Source organism: Amphiprion ocellaris, chromosome 5 (assembly GCF_022539595.1).
Source record: "Amphiprion ocellaris isolate individual 3 ecotype Okinawa chromosome 5, ASM2253959v1, whole genome shotgun sequence".
NCBI lineage: Eukaryota > Metazoa > Chordata > Actinopteri > Pomacentridae > Amphiprion > Amphiprion ocellaris.
Genome location: NC_072770.1, coordinates 21,513,085 through 21,525,164, shown reverse-complemented (window position 1 = coordinate 21,525,164; position 12,080 = coordinate 21,513,085). Strand labels below are relative to the sequence as shown.

General features: G+C 40.8%; 1 protein-coding gene across 4 annotated transcripts in view; it reads left to right on the top strand.

The window, feature by feature from the left end:
- LOC111577037 (plexin-A1-like) overlaps nt 1-12,080 on the top strand; it is a 203,099-nt gene that overhangs the window by 146,689 nt on the left and 44,330 nt on the right. For all 4 annotated transcript variants that reach the window (XM_055010656.1, XM_055010654.1, XM_055010655.1 and 1 more), the window contains exons 11-12: nt 3,814-3,910; nt 6,485-6,675. In XM_055010656.1, the coding sequence (XP_054866631.1) occupies nt 3,814-3,910; nt 6,485-6,675 (288 nt within the window). The remainder of the gene's footprint in view (nt 1-3,813; nt 3,911-6,484; nt 6,676-12,080) is intronic.

The window sequence follows — 12,080 nt, the reverse complement described above, 5'->3', positions numbered from 1 at the left end:
AGGTGACTTGTCAGGGTGTAAAACAAGGTTAAGAGGGCCACATACATCTATCATCTATTACTCTATCAAGCGGAATTGGGCGTGTGATTCAGAGTAGAATCAGGCTATGTTCCGATTTGTGGGTGAAAAGAGAAGCAGGGATGGAAGTGAAAGGTAGCTCGACCCCTTGTCCTTTACTCTAACCGCTCTTATCTCCTGTAGGGATTTAACAGAGTAGCTCAAGAGGATATAGACACTGAAATACAGAAATAGATGCAATGCATAACTGTGTAACATATGTGGTGATGGATTACTCAAGGAAAACGTAATCCTGCGGTTTTATAGTTTCAGTGGAGACTGTGCTAACCTCCATCCTGTACTGAAGGTTTTTTCCTTCAAATAAGTAGCTATGTGATAAAGTCATTCAGTTGGAATAGCACACAAAAACTATTTATTTTGGATTAGTTGAACAAATCAATTTATTAATCAGCCAAGAGGAAACTATCTTGATGAATAAACGTCTCTAATATTAATACTTGATTTGATTTTTATATGGAATTGTTACTTTACTTAGTTTATGCATTCTTCACCTATGGTCTTAATAGTTTCTCAGTAGGCAGGTTCTATACAGCTGGCTTGTTTTCCCCTGTGCTCCTGTAAGAGTCCAATGTTTTATATGATCCAGCACAGTTTTGGTTTCATCGTTCTGGCCAACTAAAACAATTAACAGCCTTGTTTCTCCTAATGTGCAGTCACTTGATTCAGTGTTTATGTTAAATATAGCCTAATGGAACTTTATTGCTGCTCTTTTGCTTTTGACCACTTAAGTTTTCACCCACCATGTTATGTTGCGGTATTTTTGTTTCAGTCACAAGTGTGTGAATGTAAGAAACCCACCTGCTGCTCAGTGCAAACAAGACTGATTGTCAAGAGACCAGTTGCTAAGTTTCAAACACCTCATCAGCTTGAACGTTTGCCAAATACGAAGCTGCCCTTGGCACGATAGCACACTTCTTTTCTTGCTCTGCCTCCATCTTTGACTCACTCATACACCATTTTTGTCCCACTTGCTTCTCTGGCCTTTCAGTGTCAGTTTTATCTCAAGATGTCTCATCTGCTTCTTTTTCCCTCACTTTCTCTTTTTATCTCCTTCCTGCTGCCATCCTTTTATGTTTTTTTCCGCTCTATCCACATGTTCACAGTGGAGCGTCCCTGTGTGCCTCCTTTTCCTCTTCCTTCTCTGTTCTTTTCTCCCATTGTCTTCCTTGCTGATACACACTCAAACACACTCATGTGTTCTCTCCATCTTTATCCAGTGAAGAAGTGCTCTTGTTCCCAGGCACACTGGGTGGTCTCTTGTTGGTGAGGGACGGAGGGAAGGAAGGAAGGAAGGAGGGAAACACTGAAGAAGTTCATATACTCAAACTCCAGAAGAGAAATAATAGCTGATGTCCAAAACATGTTGTTTTATGAGGGTCTTATCTTCCTGTGTTCACGTGTTTTTATTTATCATTTTTTATTTCCTGTATAGACTATGTGATCAGTCTTTGATGCATTTGCTGGCATCCTTCTCTGGAAACTGTCCCATGTGCAGGATGCATATTTATAGTACAGTGCACACATGTGTTTGTCTGGAAATATTTGGTATATGCGATAAAGGAATCTGCTTCATATTTCCTTGTTTGACTGTCGGCGTGTGGGCGTTTTGGGGGATTGAGGTAGAGGAGAGAAAGTCGGGCTGAGATTGATATGGGAAGAGGTTTGCAAAGAGGGATAGGGAAGGAATAATGAGAGAGGGAGAGAGAGGAAAAGGAGGGGGTGGGAAGGAGGGTTTGCGAGAGAAGGAGAGGCAGAGGAATGTGTGAAAAGACCAAGGCAGACATGTCAGAGAACAAATTGAAAATGCCAATTTCACTTTAGCCCTCACCAGCTCAGGCGCTTATAGCCCAGCCCCAGCCTCTTATTCCATGTGTAAATGAATGGTGTCCACAGAATAACACACAATCACCTCTCTCTATCCATCTTGCCCTCGCTATTCCTCCTTCACCCTTGGCTGCTGTATTATCTGCTGTCTACCCCCTCTTCCTGCTGCACTCTCATCCTTCTTTTCACCATCTTCTCATTGTTTTCACCATCCACCTTCTGAACACCCATTTCAAACATTTTCCCATCTTTTTACCATCATTTTGTCACCTTTTCTACACTGTGTCTTCTCTTTATAGATTGTCCATGACTTACCACACCCTGCCTTCCCTTTTTGAACTTTTCTAAGGTCAACTAATCATCTCAGTTTTATGAGCTAGGTGTAAGCCAGTGGTGCATTCTAAAGTCAGATAGATTACTATATTTACAGCTATATTCTCTTTCCAGGTGAAGTTACTCAAGGGTAAATATTTTCCCTTCAAGTTCATGGCTGTTAAATAAATCAGAATGCTAAAATGTGCCTGAAAACACATTTTGAAAGAATTAGCCCGTAAAATAAGCTCTAAGAGCAAACTCGTATTTCTTCTGAGATACACTGAGACATCTTTCTTTATTTGGATATCAGCATCTCCGCCTTCAGGGCCCAGTAAATGTAAATCATCCAATCACAAAAGTGAAGAAAGAATTAATCAGCCATTCACACATTGTGACATTGCTGTGTCCTCTCATTTTCTTATCTTCTCTATGCACATTTCTTGGTCTTTTCCCCCTCAAATACATTCAAATTCACTATTATTACAGATGTCAAGATAAATCTCACACTATCACACTGAAGTGGGTGATATCACATAGTGGCGAAGTTGTAGCTAGATTCAATCTGTGAGGGCCCCATAGCCTCAGGCTCGGGGCTTTCACATTGGATTTTATCACCACTCCACTAGAGGAGAATAGTCCTACTATCTCTCAACCCGAAGCCATTGAAGATAGTGACCATACCAGTGGTAGTGAGAGTGACTGGGCGCCCTTTGACTGACAGAGGCATTAGGTCACATCTACAGTCTCCCAACCATCACCTCACCTCCGCGTCACTGCACAGAACAGGCAATCTGTTGCTGTCTGGCATCTGTTTTATGCTGTATTGAAGAAACTAATGAATGAATTAGTTAATAATGCAAAGTGTGTCTCAGATTGGGATGTGAGCTTCTTGATGGATGAGTATTTTCAGAACACTTTGTGTTTACTTCAGTGTTTTCCTGCTCCGTGTATGGAGCTGAGAGAGGGTGATTGGGGAGGCGGTGTAACTTCTAAAGCTGCATTTTATTTGCTGGTGATAATTGTCGTAGATAATTTATTTGCGCTGAGGTTGGGAGGGGTCTCATAGGAGCACTTTCTCTGTTACCCCCTCAGTTAACACACCACCATCACATTGCCGCTTTTGAAGCTTGTTGTGTCATTTAAAGTAATTCCATAAAACTGATTATGCCGACGACGAGTCAATTACATTTCAACTCTTATTAGTTCAGGATGCAAAAATGAAATTAGATGAGAATATTATTGTTGCCGATATATTATGCTTTTCATTCATCACTGGAATGGAATGAGTCATACACTGATGGGGATTCCAATCTCTTAATCAACTCTGCTCTCTGCCAGGCAGCAGCGGATGTGCTGTGTGTAAAAATCACAATATAGCCTGTCTCTCATCATTCATTTTTATGGCCTTTCAACTGTGTGAGCACCGCAGGGCATGACATTACTACCAGTTACTAGCGGAACTGAGTTTGCTCTTGTTATTGGCTGATTTTTCATTCTTTTTTACTAATTTTATATGTATTGAATGATTTGAAGTGATGACAACATTTAATAAATAACTATGAATGCTAATCTTTTTATTGTCGTTTTACATTTCAGTATACTTATGAGGGCAATGACATCAGCGACCTGCCAGTGGACCTGTCTGTAGTTTGGAACGGAAACTTTGTCATCGACAACCCCTACAACATTAAAGGTGAGTTAATAAATGATCTGCACTTCTATAGCGCATTTTATACATAACAGAGTCCGACGAAGCATGCAGAACAGTTTCTCATTCACGTATTCCAACATACCAATTGTGGCCTGCCAATGAGAGCAACATGGGGTTTAGGTGGCACATGGAGGTGCTGCAGATCAAATCAACAACCTTGTGTTTTGTAAAAACCCACTCTAGCACTTGAGAAATGCCTACCCTATAGTGCATCGTCATACATTAATGATCTTAATAACATTAAGGACCTTAATTTGCTTCAGACATCGAATCTGCATGAAAACATTTTTGTCCCACATTTGACTGTGAAGGAATGGAGTGCCATTAAGTAAAGACTTTATAACGACTACTCTTTAACTGTTATTTTTCTTAACTGCATCATCTGTGCAAACTTTAAAATTTCATTTAAAACTCTTAGAGCTCTTGAAATGTACTAGAGAACATATACAGAAACCGTTTCTGTAAATTTCTAAGAAAAAAAACAAGAACAGCTTGAATTGCAAAGTAAATCATTCACATTGTGACCTAAATCCCATTACAACTAATGTTCCTGGTCTTTGAGATGCTTAAACACCGCTACGTACTGTATATATTTGTATGTAAGAGAAAGAGACACAAAAGAGGCACAACTGAACTGTATTTCATTTGTGTTAGAGCACCATTAAACACTACACCTCCAGGAATGCTGCCATCAGTGTTTGAGAGCAGACGTACTGTATCGTTGGTCATTTGTATTCACTAATGCATATATTGACTAATAATTATGTCTGTCAAGGCTCAGGTTTTAGCCCACGAGACTCTTTTGTCATTGCTAATGGCAATGACACTATGCAGTGTCAAAATGATCAATTAAAAAATTCTGTTCACAACCAAGGCCTTAAAACACTGTAAGACACTTGTCAAGGTCTAAATTGTACATAAACAGAATAAAATCTAGGCAACATTCACCTATTAAGGTCTGTGCAATAGGCTGCTTATGGTATTGTTTCACTGATGGTGTCTGGGGTTCTTATACTTGGATTTCTTGTAATTTAAGGTTGTTGCAATAAAAAGTTTTCAGCTCCAAAATGCAGACTGTCACATTTTCAGACTGTAAATATCTTACAACATTATGTTTGATTTCACCCCTGTTGAAAAGGTTTGTGGGCGCTCATGATTGGGCTGGGCTGGTATGATGATTACTGTTATTATTATGATAACGTGATGCAGTATATAACATGTATGCCCATGCTGAAAGCAGTATTTAGGTGTATAATATTAACTCGCCTCTCCCTCCAAACAAATGACCGTGTGGGTAATGATTAAACACATATACATACTTGATGCACCACTGCAGGAGAAGACAATGAGATCATGTCTATTGGATATAATTACTTGTAAAACAGTCTTTATAGTGCTGTCTCATAATTATTGTGGCTTGTACAGCTCAGCAGGGGGCTGTAACATTATTCCCCTGCTGTGAGGAAGAGTGACATCATCGCCAGTGACCACTGTGTTCGATATGGCCTGTGGATGACATGCACATGGAGTTTTGTACAACAGAATGGGAGGCATCATCCGTTCCTTGTTGTTGTTCTTTGATGGTTAAAGATAGTGCGGTGCAGGGATTTAAATGTAATATTTCAGACACTGAAAAAAGACATTGTTCCATGTGGAAGGTTTGTGAAGTAGTGACTATTGTATTTGTCAGTAATGTAAGGTAGCACCGCATGGCTGTTTGTTCCATTTATTGATCGCTCCTTGTAGTCTGAATGTACCAAGCAAGCTGCTGTAGTCTCAAATTTCACATATTTCTTAAACTACTGCCTATAATGATAGCAATGATATTATATGGATGTGTGTGTAACATATACTGCACATGTGTGTATGGACATAAGGACCCCACTGCAGTCCACAATAATGTGGTGTTTACATAAATGGGGGCGACATAAAGTGCTTTGACAGTCAGTGGTTCTCTCAAGTGCAGCAGCACTGACAGCATATAATATCAGCAACATGCATTAGTGTCCGTGCATTGTGTGTTATCTCAAATTTAAATCTTCTGAAGTCCATCAGGCGGTGACCTACAGCATGAAGATGTGTTCCTCCCTCTGTCTGTCTCTCTTCACTGCCTATTTCTCAATCATGATAATCATCTGGTGGAGTGTAAGCGATGCTCACTTGTCTTAAATACTGATAGGTTAATGTAATTACAGGAGAGTCGCTTAGCAGCCAGTAATTGGTACAGGGTTTTCTTAAAGCTGCATGACCAATAAGATTTAAGGATGGAAAAAGCGAGAGAGAGAGAAAAAAATCTTATTAGACTCCTCTTGAGCCTTTTGTGAAATATAGCCTGAAGTCAGCTGTGTTTTAGTAAAACTGAAGAAGTTATTTAGTGTCAGAGTTGAGAAAGGTTAGGTCATTTATCTGTATTAATCTATATAGTTTGTATATACACTGGTCTTGAATTAATTCACATCTAATTGTATTGATAGTGAAGTTTGTTTTAATTCTCACTAACCTTAATTCCCAACAGTGCTTCTTTCACCTAACCGTTCTTCTTCTTCTCGTCTTCAGCTCACCTGTATAAGTGCTATGCGCTGAGGGACAGCTGTGGGATGTGTTTGAAGGCAAACCCCAGGTTTGAGTGCGGCTGGTGCGTTGGGGAAAAGAAGTGCTCCCTGAGACTGGAGTGTACTCCCCCAGAGAGCACTTGGATGCATGCCACTACTGGAAACAGCCGCTGTGCACACCCCAAGATCACCAAGGTAAGCCTTGATAGTAATGACACGTGCTTTCAGATAATACCATGCAGCAGTTCAGTTTGTTTCTGAGGTGACAGTTGACGAATGCACCTGCATGTAAACACACGTATGTCTCTCTCAGTGTTTGACATGCAACAACATACATCCTCATGCAGTTACTGTGTGACAAACTTGTATTATTATACATGTAGGATTTACTATATGCAACAAAAATATTTTCCTGTAATCATTAAAAAAAAGAAGAAAATAGTGCAAGAATAGATTCTTTTCTGAATTTCTCTGCTCACTGCATAAATATGAGGAATCTCAAGAAAGACTTTTTTTGCCAAAAAATTTAACTGCTGTTTGCACATGCGATAACACCCCAAGTCCATGAGGGCAACTAGCAGCCCACTCTAAAATTAACATCGCATGGAGCTGCTAAAATCCAGCTTAAAAGTAAATAGTCTTCCATTCTTCTGCTAAAGTTGTTGAAGAGACACAAGCTGCAGCTTTGGTGAGTTCAACCGAGCAACTCAACCTCCATAACAGCAAACAAGCCAGGTTTTTTAAGCCAACATTGCCTCTTATTCATTCTTTCCTACATGAATCAAAGCCAACTCATTAGTAAAAGTAAGTTTTTCAGTGGAGGAAATTTGAAATCCCTTCCTGTGCTGCGTCATTGTTTGGCGTCAGTGAGTGAAGGGGACATCATGGGAGGGTGGAGGCAGCAGAGAGGATAGACAACTTAGAAGCCAACACCGTGACTCTAACCACAACACAGATGGGCTGGCCAGGAGGAGGCAGTTCACGCACACCAAGACTGAACACACTGACGAGATTAGAGATGACGGCTACACGCACACACACACACGCACATAGAGACACACACACAGACCCACCTGAGGAGCCGAGGAGGGTGGTTGTCTGGAGTGTGTGTATGTGTGTGTATGTGCGAGTAAGAGAGACAAAGAAACAGAGAATGTGGAAGTGTGCTAATTGTGTCCCACCATGGGTGCAGAATATTCGTGCATGTGTGCGTCTGACAGGATGGGTGAGCTAAAGCGTCTAAGCACTATGGCGTACCCATCTGTTGCCACCGGTAACCGTGGCGGTGGTCCTTGTCTGAGTGTGACCTGGGTCAATGTATCCACAGTTCACCACTGGGACTGACACACATACAGCATATTTTAATGCAATGCAGTGCTGTGCGAGAACCGTTGTGATGTTCATCCAGTCCACTTACCGTCATTGTCCTTCCTTCTGCGTTCTTCTGTTCTTTCTTTTTGCTTCTTTGTTGTCGTTTCAGGTTTTCAGCACAGCGGTTCTTTTCTTTAAATGTAATTGCAACTGAAATAAAATGAGGCATCATCTCAGTGGAAATGAGTGCCACCTCCATCAATTTAAATGAGTATGAAATATGTATAGTTCAAAATGCATTCCCTTTTTACTGATGCAGACTTGTATGACTGGAGCCCTCAGTGCATTTCCTATGTGACACAGGTTCGTCTCTTTGAATACGTAATGGAGATATTGGATAATTGGAGCGCTGGCACATAGATAAATCCGTTAGCTAATGCTCCCTCTCTCTTCGTGCTCGCTTCAGTTATCTCTTTGAAACAAGCACACAGAAGCAATTGGGTTGTGTGTGCCTCTATGCGGGAGAGAGGTCTGGGGTGGTGGGGGGAGTTGTGCATGCAAGCATGTGCTCTTGCATGCATATTTAGGGGTAAATCCTGCCCTCGGGGCAAGATGTTGATGGCAGTCAAAAAATTAGTGCACAAGAGCTTCAGAAACACTAGGAGAAGAAATGTACTACAGGTTTGAGAATGCAGAAGAGACAAAGCAGCACAGAAGAAGAAAGAGACACCAGATGAAGCTTTATCGCCGAGCGCCGCCGCTGGCCTCACCTGTCTTCTCCACCTTTGACATTTAGTGTGACATTTAACGCCAAAAGAACATCTGCAGATGACAAAGAAAATCTCTCCCTTTTCATCTGCCATTTCATCCTTTCTCCCAAAGAGCATCACATCAGCCACACAAATTGAATATTATTCTACTTCCTACAAACCATTTGGTCAAATCCCCTTTTCCCTGTTTGATCCCCCTTTTAATTATTTATTTTTGCTTTATTCTCGCTGCTTTGTTTGTTTTTTTAGCATGTTAGCTGCCGTATGGCCATTAGCTAGCGGCTTATCCACTAATTTCATTTGGACCGGAGAATGTGTGTTCAGCCGGGGAGGAAACACCACAGGAGAACACACACACACACACACACACAGATCGCGTCTATACACATACACACAGTTAACCAGAGCTTTCAGCACAGCAAATGTTCAACCTATTTGGTGTCATTTTCCGAGTGTGCTATTGCCCATTTGATGTTGTTCAATACTGTGCAGTTGGGTACCGTTCCAATAACAGCTCTGGCACCGAAGTACCATTCTCCAAACACAGCAATAGATGTTTTAGGTGCTAAATGATGATTTTAGACATTGTAAGAATTTGGCTGTTAAGCTGTTAAACTGCTATTTTTATTGAGCTACATTTCACTGCGCTGACATTGTGTACTAAGATTAATTAGTGCACCCTTTCCAACAAGCTAATACACAATTTGTGTGTGTGTGTGTGTGCGTGTGCATGTGTGTGTGTAAGCCTACACAAACACTCATAAGAGCCAAAAACAGTCCAGCTCCCACACAGTCTCTGGGAAGCCTACATTCAGATGTATCAGAAATAAAATAAGCTGTACTTGGGTTGCTTTTATTGTTTCCTCAAAATCAAATTCACAGTCACACACATAGTGACTCATATACACACACACGCACACACACACACAGACATTCTGCCGTAGCGTCCCACTGTAGCACAGCAGTGTCCTGGTACTGGCCTTGGATGCTGCCTGGCCCTCCATCATCCATCATCTCCTGCCGGCCTTCTCCTACGGGACAGGAAGAGCATTACAGCTAGCCCTTAGAAACCAATTAAAACAACGCAGACCATGCCAGTGTGTGTGTGTGTGTGTGTGTGTGTGTGTGGGGGGGGGGGGGGGGGGGGGGGGTGTTTGCATTCAGTGTTTAGCATGTGACATACTTGTGTGCTTTTTTGTGATCTTATAAGAAAGTGGATCTAAAAAAAAAATATCTTTTTTTTGTGTGTTTTTTTGGGCTTATGAAAGACCAATGATTGCTCCCTCATGTACTGTTAAGCTGCAATATTTGCCATGGCCAGACTTTTTTTTTTTTATCTCCCCCTACCTCTCAGCTTACTTCTAAGTCTTTGTTTTCTTCTCTTCCTTGCTATATCATCCTTTATGTAACACTCTAAATGTTCCCTGTTCTTCTGTCCTCTTCCCTTCTCTCTTCCCCACAGGCCTCTGTTATTCGATTATTGTGTTTTAACGAAAAAAGTCAGACTGTTGCAATGCCATATGAGAGATAAAATAAGCCAGTGCTGAGCAAATTCTTTCGATTTTTATTCATAAAAGAAAGATTGCAAGTGGATGTCAACCATGGTGATGGCTTAATTAAAATTATTTACTTTATTAAATATCCTACCATCTAGAAATGCTCCCAGAGTCCATCCAGAGTGATATAATTGGCCCCAGTGTGATTCTGACTTCTGACACAGATTTATTCCTTATGTCTCCAAGTCTACACATCTTCAGACTTATTATTTTTTCACTTAGTCACAAGTAAACATTTAGTTGTAGCGACTCAGATCCCCTTCTTCATTCAGTTCATTGCCTCCATCAGTTTGTAATGTTTTGTTTTTGAGAGGCTTTCATATCGCAGATAAACTTCAGCAGACTTACACCATGTTCATATCATCTCTCTGTGTCCCCAGCCTGCTTCCCCCTTCCTCCTCCTCCTCCTCCTCCTCCTATAACTAGCAGATGCTATCTGTGCACTGCTGCTCAGCCAGCCACAATGGGCCTGACACAAAGCCTCCAACACAACAGGACAAGTCAACGACAAAGAAAAAAAGGGAGTTTGAATGGGTGTGGAGCATTAGGACGGCGAGAGGAGAATAGAGCGAGTGTTGAGGCTGGTGGCTTTTATCAAAAAGGGCTTTTTTGTTTGTGTTGTTTAGTTGTGGATGCAACAGCATGTGTGTGTGTGTGTGTGTGTGTGTGTGTGTGTGTGTGTGTGTGTGTGTGTGTGTGTGTGTGTGTGTGTGTGTGTGTGTGTATGTTTGCATGTATGTGTGTGTTAGATAAGCCAGTGCTTATTGAGAAAGAGAGGTTGATTAACATATCTGAAGATTCTAACTGATGCACTACTTTGTGCCAGTCTTTCTTTTGTCTGCAGCTATAATATATACATTCAAGCACATTGGCAAAGACAGAGGGAGAGAGTGAATTAAAAGTTTGGAGAGGGAGAAGGAAGGAGGAGGGATGTAAGATGGGAAACACTCCTTAATTCTATCAGCTTTCGTCTGTGTGACACTGGCTTTGTTCCCGCTGCCCATTTCTGTTAGTGATGTCTTGAACACCTGTCGCTTTTACTAACCTGCCGTTGTTTGAGTATCAGTGTTAGACTGAAGATGATCATGAACTAACTGGTGGAGGAACATTACTGTAAAAGACTACTTTTGACTGAAATCACTTTATTTCTCTGGAATTGCTGCTCTCAGTAGATTTCCCCATAGACGCAAAGTAAATTTACACGACGCGTTGGCATAAAGTTCAACTTAGGCCAAATTTGAGAAACTAATCCAATTGTTAACCCATTACAAATTGTTTTGACAGTGCTGACCTTTAAAGGAACAAAGGGAGTTCAAAATGCAGGACACTATCAGCCATAAGAAAGGACAAGATGGTACAAATATATTCCCTGGAATTAACTGTGTTAGCTTTTTGTCAACTTGGCAACAACAAGGGCAAATGGACACTGTTTCATTAAGCTTCAATTGATATCAATAATTATAGATCATTTTTAAATTACCTATTTTATTAAAGGCCAGGAGAACAAAAGGTTTACTTTAATCTGTTTATCACAGGTAGTCATTTTGATGTAGAAAGTCCAATAAAACGCATAAGAAAATGTACACATACATGTAAGGATAAAAGAAGTGTCTGACCTTCATACATATTACATGAAGAATGCGACTTAAACCTGGAAATGATCAGAGGGCGATCAGGGCAAGATCACAGCACCACACTGAGATTAAGGTGGCTCTGAAGGACCGAGTATCATCAGACGGAGGCCCATCTTTGTTATGTATGTATTACTTTGTTAACAAAGTCATCAGGTATGGTCTCTTTTTCCCCATGTGTATGTGTTTGCCCATGTCATCTCTTATTATCTACACCAAGCAGAAAGTTATGGATTCATAATTCTAAGTATTATACTTGGTGCTTCATATGTAGAGGAGAAATGGAAGCATGAATGGAAACATAATCACCTAATCATTCATTTTTTCTTTTC